Source organism: Pygoscelis adeliae, unplaced genomic scaffold, assembly GCF_000699105.1.
Source record: "Pygoscelis adeliae isolate BGI_AS28 unplaced genomic scaffold, ASM69910v1 Scaffold394, whole genome shotgun sequence".
Lineage (NCBI taxonomy): Eukaryota > Metazoa > Chordata > Aves > Sphenisciformes > Spheniscidae > Pygoscelis > Pygoscelis adeliae.
Window position 1 is genome coordinate 579630 of NW_008824666.1, and position 11441 is coordinate 591070.

Here is an 11441-nt window from a genome sequence, read left to right on the forward strand (position 1 = left end):
CAATTAAAAGAAAAAAAATTAACTTTAATAACTTCAAGGACTACTTCCTGTTATCAGTAGTGACATGGTGCTTCAGCATTAAATCTCATGTGATGTTGAACAGCTAAGAAAGATTTAACATGGAGCCTAAGGCAACAATTCCACTTAAGTACTTTTAAAGATATAACTTAACATCATGAATAGCTCCAAACAAGAGGACCAGGATTGAACAGAGAGGTTAAACTACTCTGTCAGGGAAGAAACCTGCTTTGCAGTTTTTCTATGGATAATTATGTATCTATTTACATTTTTATGATAGTTATATGCCTTAAGGAAAAAGTCTAGTTTTACCATAATAATTAAATTTAGAATCACTGGATGAATCACCCAACAGCATGGTATGCTAAGAAATATTAACATACCTATTCATAACATTTCTGAAGTAATAATCTACCGTCTTACTCCACTGGAATTTCGTGGTTTTATTCCACAATTTGACGTTCTCTCACTAGTAATAGGTCTTACAAAGCACTTCTTACAGGTAGATCTGAACGCTTTAATAAGGAGGTTATTGCCATTATCCCCATCTCACAGCAGGTGAAACTAAGGTACATGGAGGTGAAAAGGTTTATCCAAGGGCAGTGGATGAGCTACTGCCATGAGCTGCAGGGAAATTAAGATTTCTGTTTGAATCCTACCTCAGTGCTGTTGGGTTGCACAGCATTTTATCTAGCCTATAAGCAAATTTGGTGTCATCTAGTGTAGTTTGATAGGTATGGATATTCTGAAGTGATTTGGGGAAAGGAGTGAATTGTCACAGAGCATCACCTCTTGCAAAGTGTGGGTTGTCTCAGCCTTCAAGAGCTTCCCAGCTGCGTTATCACACACACGAGTCCAGAGATAGCCTCTCTCTTGGACCTGTTAAGTGTTTCAGCTCAATCCCTCTCACAAATCTTGTCTTCCAAAAAAAGATAGTGTGAGAGTCCCTCTATGATCCCCCCAAGTCAAGTACAGTGGTGTTAGAGAGAAAAGCACAGTTTCATAAAAAAGAACATTGAAGTGCTGTTTGCTCCCCTGCTGCCTGAGGAGGCTGGCAATAAGCTTTATCTGTGGTGACAGAAAATCCTTGTTGCTTTCTGAATGCCATCTTTAATATAGTAAACAGAGAAGGAAAGGGAACACATTCCTAAGCTGTGAGATGCCTAGGATTTGGGGGTACTCACTAAAACTTAATTTTTTTCTGATAATAGTGAGAAAAAGTAATTTAAAACTTCGCTGTCTGAAAAGATGAGTTCACTAGTTAAAATGTACAAAATATTCTTTTAGTGGCTATAGAGGTTGCTTTCAGATGTTTGCTATGCTCCACTATAAAATTTATCATAGGAATAAAATCATATTGAGAGACCAGCAACTTGAATACTCCCAGGTTAACTGTTACTACCCAGCACCAATGCTAATTCTTTCAGACTAAATCATCTGGTTTAGAGGTGTCAAGGCCAGCATGTACCATGCAGTCACTAGGTGGCACTCCATAATATGCAGATATTTATTTACCTGCAGTGCTTTCCTTAAAAGTGAGTTTTCTTTTCCAGAAGCACCTGGTTTTGTTCTATTTTATCCTCTAAACTTGTCCTATGGAAAAAAATAAACTCGAAGATAAAATTTCAGATATTATATATAGAGACTGAATACAGATATACCAAATAACCCAAGAGATTTTGAGCAGCAGCAGATCAGAAGCTTATTATATGTTTGAATGTATGCAACCAACTTGTACATATGCAGGCTTTGGCAATTATGTCAAAGTAACAAACAAACAAAAGCTCTAATACATAAGGCAAATTGAAATACTTTTGGCTTTGATGGGTAATACGATCTTCAGTAGTTTGGGAAAACAAGGATGAAAATCTCATTCTTTCCATTATAATGTATTATTTTTCATCATTTCAATACTATGCATAGTGCTTAGGGCTAAGCTGCGCTGTGTCATTTCCATGCTGCACATCCCAGCACCCAGCCCACTACCCCTGAGCAGTTTTTAAGGGTTCTTTTTAAGCCCATTCAAAATTCACCAATGTGTAACGGTCTGAGATGAAATGAGCAGCTATTTTTTTCACCAAGCAGGCATTCAGGTTAAAATTGATGAATAGATTTAACTTTAAAAAATTCTCTAGATAACTCCAAAGAAGTAATTTCTGTAATGATTAAATTTAGATTTTGATGTTGAATGGAGATTTTGTTCAAAAATGTCCCTAAAATGAAAAAATAAATTTAAAAAGTGCATTGCTTAACTCGCCACATTAAAATGAAACCTGCTTCTGATTAAGATGCTATACTGGATGAAAATTAATTCTGTAAAAAAGAGGAAATAATTTTCTGCCAATTTAGTCCCCCAAGCTGGATCTTTTTGGTGTCAGATGGGCCCCAGTTCTAGCTCAAGGAAATGTGGAGAAACTTCTAGCTGGCAGCATGGACGTGCTTGTCTGTGTTTGCACGTGTGTTTGTGTTTGTGTAGCAGGAGAGTTAGACCATCCCTGCCAGGAGCAGCCTACAGTCGTGTTGGCTCAGCCATACAGTAAAACCATAAATGTATAGAGCTATGTAGATAGCAATAGGTGCAGATAGGGATAGATGTTGTTTGAAGGCTACATCCTTGATGCATTAGCTTTATCTTCAGGGCATGAAATGGAGTGGCATACTGAGTGGAGTACTGAAACATAACCGTGGGTTATGATGAACGTTTGTTTCAGACATAGGCACAGTCCTGAAAGTTGTGAGTATCACAAAGGAGAAGTGGACAAAGGAGGAGGTGGTCCTGGAAGAGCTGCAGATATTCAAGGTAAGCATTAACAGCCACAACATCAATTAAATATTATTCAGGGGACTTTAAGGCCCAAACTGGCTTCATCTGTCTGGTTGTTTGTTTACTGGAACTTGTTCAAGTTTCCAGAGGGACACTATGTAAATTTTTAAATGCCTTGGTATTCTTTGGGTAAGTCAGTTGAAAAAAGTCCAGAACCAAACAGACTGTGATTTTTCAAACTCACAGAAAGTCTCATTTATCCTGCCTTGTTCTAGTTTGAAATCTTACTATAAGCCCAAATTTTTTTATTAGTAGCATTTTATTTTTAATGCCAATTTTTCTATTGTCTCAGCTTTGGGACTATTCTTAGTACAATTATAATTTTTTTAAAAACAAACAAACAAACAAAATCCCACTGATGCAGACAAAGTCTTTAAAATAACAACTTTAGGAATTGAAAACATAAAGAAAATAAAACAAAGTTAGTTTTGATTATCAGTGTGTACTTTATTGGTCTTAAGGCTGAGTCAACATTTTTGACCATTTTGATTTGGTTATTCTGGCTGAGTGATAAAGAAGAAAAGTAACCAGAGCCCTGCTAACACCAATGACTTCTTCATAAATAGAGCTTGTAAAAAGCCCAAACCTCCTTTTTATTACACAGGCACAATTTCTGATTAACCTCATTGCTGGTGAGGGAGCTGACGTCGACATACTGTTACAGTAGGACAAGAGAGACCTGTGTCTTCCCTAGTGATTTTCTTTTCCATTTAGTAGTTCTTTCTTCATTCTTTGCATTCTCATTTTGCTTTTTTCTCACTCTGTATAGCTCTTCTTCAGTTTTCACCTTGCTTTTTCAGCAAATTTTCTCTGCATCTATGGCATTTTGATTACTTTCTCACACATCCTCTCTCCTACATGCTGTACGAGGTCTTAGCCAGAATTTTTGCCCATACTAAATAAATGAATTTGGGACTTAGAGACAGTGTTTTCCAAGTGTAAGAACAGTATCTTTAATAATTATTTCAAAGAGTATATTCCTCCATATGCCTTTTGATATATCATGTGTATGGTGAAACTTTGATTTAAAGGATCTCCATGTCTTCTTCCCACTGTCTTGGACACCAGTTATAAATATCACTCTGAAAATTTCAAGATTACTCAGTGGCCTGCCAAGTAATCAGCAGTTTCAGTGTGTGCAACAATTTGCTGCATTCTTAAAACATAACGTCAAGGGCGAGTGCACCATATCATATTTAAAACAAAAAGAAGGTTTTTTTTTCCCTGTTCAGCAGACATTCCTTCACGTTTTTATTGGTAACATTCATAACTGTTACGTCTATGTTTTTGAATCCAGAAAAATGAAGGGAGTGAAGGGCTGAAAAAACATCCCTTATTTCCTCAAACTGCATTAACATTAAAAAATAGGCTTAGATTAATCATCTTCTGTTAGGCAATAGATAATACTCTCAGCTTTGTCCTGTTCTTACATCAGTCACTGGCAAAAATTTCACTGTCTCTCATAGCAGTGAAATACATCCTGGTGCAGAGAATCTGCTTATGTATCCCTTAAATGTCATCTAAGTCTTTCAAATAGTGCTTAATAAGAACTTAAGTTGATGTGAAGGCTCATTGCCAGTCTCCACGATGGGATAGATGGCAAACTCTAAGAATTAAAGTCAGTTGCCTCATAAGCAGCAGGGAAAAATTATGGGAGGTATTTCTGGAAGCATGAATTTAGTGATTTCTGTTTTTTTGTTTTTAATATTTGTTTGAACCAAGCAAATGGATCTGTAATTTTATTTACTTTTTGTATGTTAAGTTCTGTTCTCTTTTCCATTAAGAACAGGGAATGTGTAAACTAATGCACCTTACTAATTCGTTTTTCAGCACCCTTCATTTATCTCGACCATGGAGATTTCTCAGAAGCAGGTAATCACAAGCTCATTTAATTACTGCAGGATATATGGTACACTGAACACTTAGCTTGTTATTTTGAGGTGACACCTGTTACTCACTGGCCAAGTGTTCCATGGTTGACTCTTAAAATGTATCTGGAAAGAAGCAGATATGTTTGAACTTGTTTGCCTGCCTAATTCACACATGCTTACAAACAGTAATTTGTGTACCCAAGCTGGTAATTATTCATGGAAACAAATCTTTAGTCATACGGTAGTGGGATTTGTGAATGAAGTCAATGCACATTCATTTTCTGGACACTAGAAATACTTGTCTCTTTACAATCTAGTAATAAATTATTATTACTATTATTGTTGTTATTTTTGTTAGTAGTCAAGAGCGATCAGGGCCTCATTGTGCTAAAATTTGTGTGCACAGACTGAAAACTAGTCCCCCTCCTCTAAAATTGCAGTCTAAATCTGGGTGGTCCAATCCTGGCAGTCACAGAGGCCAGTCCCAGTTGGGAATATCCCGATGGGAAATGGTTTTATGGCAGCTCCGAGCTCTATGATGGCTACGTGCACGTTCGGAAGGCAGCGTGACACCAGAGCCATCCCTCCCTGCCCTACAGAAGTGGCCAGAGCAGCTCCGGCACAACACGCCTCCCTCACACGGGAGGAGGTATTTTGCCGTTCAGGCACGCACAGCACAGCTGGGTCCCATCTCCCCTGAAAAAAGGTGGCAGGCCAGCTGGAAGTATTGCGTGAGCCAGCTCCGGCTCAACAGCAAGCACTTGGACCACCCTTGTCTCAACAGGCAATCCACTCACACGTTGGGGAGAGGGGAGTAATATTATCCCCATCCTACCTAAGGATCAGAAGCAGAAGATGAAGTTTTATTCACACAAGGTCATCCCTAGTTCCCAGATTCTTAACATCACGGCTATCCAGCCACTTGTTTTTAAATGTGTTGTTAAACCATTCTTTCCATGGTTTGCTTCTGATTTTGTATTACAGCACAGTTCTAAAGGTGGAAGGGTGTTGAAGTGCTGGTGTCTTTCCAGGACGGCAGTGTCTTTCCTCTCTGCCGTGTTGTCAGGGATTGATGGGGACTGGCCAGTTCACACTGAGCCCTGAGAAACGTTTTATGGTAAAGGAGGAATTCTCCCTCGTTTTGTAAAATCTAGGACAAGGTTGAAAGTCTGCAAGTGTGGCACTGAAGAAGGGAACTTTTTAAATGGGCTACTTGGAGAATGCCCCTAATTCATTTGCTTTGCCTGATTTGCAGCAACAATTGTACATTGGTTCCAGGGATGGATTGGTTCAGCTCTCTCTGCACAGATGTCACACGTATGGGAAGGCTTGTGCAGACTGCTGCCTTGCCAGAGACCCGTACTGTGCCTGGGATGGAAACTCGTGTTCCAGATATGCCCCCACTTCTAAAAGGTAAGAAAAAAAATACAACGTGCTGTAAAAGATCTTGCTGCTTGCAAGAATTTTAGAGGTTCCCAATCAGAACGTGTTGCCTTTTTACTTAGCATGTCATTTGCCTTAAAATTTGATCATACTCTGGCCATGTTTCACATTTCTGCTCAAAGAACTGTGAAGGCAACATAGCTTTGTTTAAGTGTGTGTGACAGTAACTCGGCTACTGCAGCTAACATCATAAATCCATCACTTTCCTTTTTTATGCCGAATGATTTAAGGCATGAGATGCTCAGAAGGACGTCCAGGTTGTAGCTGACTCTGCCCGAGATGCAAGAGCCTCTCTTAAGCTTCTGCCTTTTGCCTAGGGCACCCACCGTGGTTATAAGGTGGAGTTTAACATAGTATCCCAGAGTCGTCAATAATAAAATACATTTAATTCTCTGATCTAAACTAACAAGCTTCCCCTGTCTGATCTAATTAACCCAGATAACTTGGCTCAAAAAGTGTCACTCTCATCGATGGTGTTTGTGGTCTAGCCATGAGAGGGAGACAGAGATTTAAGTACTGTGATTTGACCGCATCGGGAGCAGTTTTTCCCCAGTGAAAGAAAATTCATCTGAATTTTCTGTACTCACCAGCTAGGACAGCAGCATGAATCTGCATGGAGGGGGAGCACGCTGCGGGCTTTAGCAGTGAAGTACCTAAGTTGCTGGATGTGTCTCTTAGAGTTTTTGGCTGATTTAGCCAGAACTCTGAGCGTGCTTGTTGAGCCAGAGTGCTTCACAGCCTCTTCATTCCCCTTTGGATGAAGCCTTCCTGACAGTAATTCTTGCAGTGAGGGTTGGAGGTTGCAGTCTGAGCTCAGGCTCTGGAATGAGACTTTCTACCTTAGGGGCTGCAGGGCTGGGACCTGAGCAATTAGACAAACCATTGAAGTTAATGACTCATAGGTTATCATGTCATGGTGTCAAGGAACTTTATGTGTTTTCCCTCAAAGCCAAAGCAAACTAAATTCAGGGAAGCATAAATGAAAGGAGAAAAGCAAGCGTTCAGGCTCACTGCAAAGTTAGTGACACATGAGGCTTGCTGAAGCCTGAGGTGGGCTGGGACACAGAGATTGATGGTCCATGCTTTTTAACAGATGTGCAGTTTGGTGGGAAGGCCAAAAGTCTGTGGCTCCAAAACAAGGGATGGGTGACTGGCCTTGGGAATCCTCTAGTAGATCAGTTACTTGAATATTTTTCTTCTGTGCAGCAGCCTGTGCTTCCAGCATGTCTACAGCTTTTACCAGAGTGGACAACTCAGCCTCGGGAACCCACTGTCCTGCAGAGGCATTGCTCTGCACATAGGAGGTCCCACTCCTGTTCTCTCCGGTGTAGCTGTGAGGGAGGTACCAGTTCCTCCCTGGGTCTCCAATTCTTCTACTAAAAAATTTAAATACAAACTTCTGTTTGTAGCTCTTGGGGAATAAATGCAGTCATCCACAGAGGAAGAGTTTGCTTTTTTTTTAAATGCTATTACACTGAAACTACACTAAATCATGGTGAGTTTAAGTAACACACCCAGAGATTAGCAAGCAAGTTAGTTGTGGAAGGGAGCAGGCCATCTCAGACCATTGTCTCAAGCTTTTTTGCTGTCCATAAAGATGAAAGATAATCAGGTTTGTCAATTGTTTGTTACCAAATTAAAACATATGCTTTTCTCTCTTCATTTTAAAGGTTGGTTTACCAGTCAGTATTACCTTGGGCCGATCCTGAGCTCAATTTTGAATATCACCTGTTGAACCTCAGATCTTTTCCATGACATACAGCATTAAGGATGTTTTTAGGTGTTTCCAAGATAGTCCACCCCACCAGGAGACCCGTGCCCCGTGCTCCTAAAGCAGGTTTAGATGTTCTTTCTGTCACTATATTGCACGATCTTTATTCTAGGCAGATTTTTTTCTCTCCCTTTTTCTCTTTCCCCTCCCAGTGGTTTTCCCAAATCACAGGCCCTTCTCTTGATGTCAATTGTACAAATCTCTCTAGGCCACATGCTGCTTTGAGGGTGAGGCTGGTTTTAGTTAAGACCGTAATTGTCAGCAGTAGGGTGGGAGCAATGCGAGTCCACATCTGCTGAGCTCCTCTGTATTTTGTTGTTGAATTCCAGCAATTATGCCTGAAGTGTTACAAGTTTGCATGCTCTTCCCATAGGCGAGCCAGAAGGCAAGATGTCAAATATGGAGACCCTGTTGCACAATGCTGGGATGTGGAAGACAGTGAGTATTTTGCACCTTTCTTGCTCTTTAGTCACTTTGACAGCAGAGATTGCTGTAAGGGTCTCCATCTGTCTGCGAAAACCTGCTGAGCCTGACAGAATAACACCATTAAAGCAGTTGCCTTTCTCACACTTCATATACATTACCCCTCCTGCAGTTAAAGTTGGGGAGCCGGGGCTGATAAGGGGCAGCCAGCGTGGGACAGCACCCTCGCATCCCTTACAAGCGACCCTCCCCAGTACTCACCCAGGCGAGGAAGATGTGCCTGTGATGCAAAAACATCACACACATCCCTACAAGTAGCTACCAGGACCTCCGTTCATCCAGAAACAGAGGAGAGAATCCTGCGAGGAAACCCGCAGGGGTGAACGGGGAACACGCCATCTTCTCCCCTTCCGCCACGTACACTTGACACTAGTCCCAAAGCCCAGCTCCAGCTGCCAAACCAGCCCCTTCCCCTCCCCGCAGCTACTTAAATACTCCTGTTATTAACAAGAGCCTACCCCCCCTCTCCCCGTCGGCTCCCCCCTCCCTTTCCCACACCCTCTTTTCAGATGCCAAAGGGTCTGGCTTGCTCCTTTGGCAACTGTAGCACTTCTCTTACAGTGAGCACTGTCAGTATGAAATCCTGCGGTTGCGCGGCAATCTCTGCAGCAGTGTAAAATAAATGAAAAGCATTCAAAACCAAGCTTGGGTTTGTCTGGGGCTCTTATTAAAATGAACAACCCAGTCAAAACAGTATTGATTGTATCGCTGCGCTGAATGTTTGGTTCGGGACGAGCCACCACTTTCCATTGATCTCTGGTTATTTTCATGCCGCTGTGGTGCTGGATGCCTGCCGCAGATCTCAGCGTGAGTCACTGCAGAAATCAGAGCTGCTTGCCACAGGATCAAAGACTTAAGTCTGTTGCACAGTACAGAGGACTCTGACTGTACATGTGTGCATGAGGACATAGTTAAAAAGTCAGGGTAAAATCTCATTTCCATTAAAGTCAATGACAAAACTCCTGTTCATTCCCAAGGGCCAGAACTTCCCCGCTTGCTGCTTACCATGGCTCTCCAAATAGTGGTATCTGAAACTGTGCAAAGCTCAAGGTTATAGAAACCCTAGCAGAAAGGCTGACAATGTCACATTTTCCTGGAAGGATAAAGAGATACTGGAAGAGTTGGCTTTACTAGACAACTGTAAAATGACTTAGCACAGAACCTGGTATTAATCCTTTGCCCTGATGTAGCGCCACCAATAGAAATTTTATCCAGCTGGGGATGACCCCTGTGTGCCATAAAACCATGAAGCTGACCTGTGCCACTCCAGGCTCTTGGCTTATTTATGCCATTTGCGATAATTAATAACATTATGGCCCCAAAAACTATTTAAATTCAGTGCTCCACTGTGTGAGATTCCCTCCCAGAGACTTCATTGGCTGCATGAAGTTGTTTGGCTCTACTGAAATCTCAGTGGCACAGTGAAATAAAAGAAAAGTATTTAATGCGGAGAGCTTGAATTTCTCTAGATCTCATATAGGTACTTACTATATTGAAAAAACAATCCAAAATTGTATTCATTTTGTTGTTGAGCTAACTTTTGATTTAGGAGACACCACTGCTTTCACCTTCCTTTCTGTTATTGGCAGGGCGTAAGAAACGTCTGATGGTAAGGCAGATAAGATACAGATAAGACAGGCTGGAAAGGGAAATGGAGAAGCAGAGATTAGAAATTACTTGCTCAGGTTTGCGAAAGGCCAAGAGAGGAGCTCAGATCTGCTCATGGCTCCTTCAGTGTTCGGTCTGAAACGTACTACAGATCATTTTAAATTATACTGAAGGAAGGTAAACTTCAGTTTACTTTAGTCCTGTGACTCCTTTAAAGTGTTTGGGATGAACAAACCAGACCGTACAATCTACCTTTAGCAGCTTTACCTCAGGTTTAGTAGTTGCATTACTTAAAGGAAAAATACAGGTCAGATTTTAAATTCCTCAAAGGTTAAAGCCTCAACTTTAAAATGGAGCAAGTTTGTGATACAGATTTTATTGACCTCCTTAAAAACCAGTTGCAGTGAAGGAAGGTTAGCAGCCACCTCTAAATCCTCATAGTTATAGTTTAAGCTAAAAGTTAAGTTTCCTTTTGCTTTTTTATAATTCACTCACTCTTACAGCATCTGTTCTGAATCAGGCTATTTTCCCATAGCTTTAAAAACCAGGTCAGGGTTAATCTCCTGTACCATGTTTGCTTTCCAGGCATTAGTCATGAAACTGCTGATGAAAAGGTGATTTTTGGCATTGAATTTAATTCAACTTTTCTGGAATGTATTCCAAAGTCCCAGCAAGCCTCTATTAGGTGGTATATTCAGCGCTCTGGAGAAGAACATCGAGAAGAGGTAAGTTATAGTCATCAAGGCAAGCTTCCTCTATAGAGAATTCAGCTGAGCATTGAAAGGCAGGAGTTATTGGGATTAGTCGATGTTTTACTTTTCTTTGCCTCACCTTAGGTATCACATAGCCTTCTGGTATCACCATTTGGGGCATGCAGTGGGGAAGAGAGAAGCCATTTGCACTATGTCATAAGCAGATTTAGATATTTATTTTGACTTACATGCTCATTCTATTAAAAAAAAGAAGAAAAGATCAATTAGGGTTTAAATAGTGGGAAAAAAAATCAAAGTACTGAAAAAAAACCAAAAAAGACCTTTTCTCCAGTAATTAACACAACAACTACTTCTGTAGGTAAAAGTATGTTCAAAACGCTTTAATAAAATATCTGCTCCATTTAGTGTCTGATTGCATTCCCTTATCATGTTAAGCAGTGTAGCTAAGAATTGCACGTATGGCTTGCTGCTTTTCTCCATCTCTCCCCAGAGAAGGAGTGGCCTGTGCACTAAAAAGCTTTTTATTTGCTTTTTTTCTTGTTAGTGGAGTCTGAGAATTTTTCTTAAATGGCACTCTGCAGAGATGTCAAGGTTAAAGAATTGCACCTTGCATCTGGAGTAGAAAGCAGTGAGACTTGTGATGGCCCTTAATTCCTGCAGGAAGCAGGTTTGGGGTCCTCACTGGTGGAGAAGCCCTGGAGAAGTCTCCA

At 40.8% G+C, this 11441-nt stretch overlaps 1 protein-coding gene across 1 annotated transcript in view; it reads left to right on the forward strand.

Moving 5' to 3' along the window:
* The window catches only part of SEMA3D (sema domain, immunoglobulin domain (Ig), short basic domain, secreted, (semaphorin) 3D), a 102557-nt gene that overhangs the window by 78686 nt on the left and 12430 nt on the right, over positions 1–11441 (forward strand). Inside the window, exons 13-17 of the mRNA XM_009322863.1 lie at positions 2730–2818; positions 4673–4714; positions 5969–6126; positions 8301–8365; positions 10604–10743. Of these exons, the coding sequence (XP_009321138.1) occupies positions 2730–2818; positions 4673–4714; positions 5969–6126; positions 8301–8365; positions 10604–10743 (494 nt within the window). The remainder of the gene's footprint in view (positions 1–2729; positions 2819–4672; positions 4715–5968; positions 6127–8300; positions 8366–10603; positions 10744–11441) is intronic.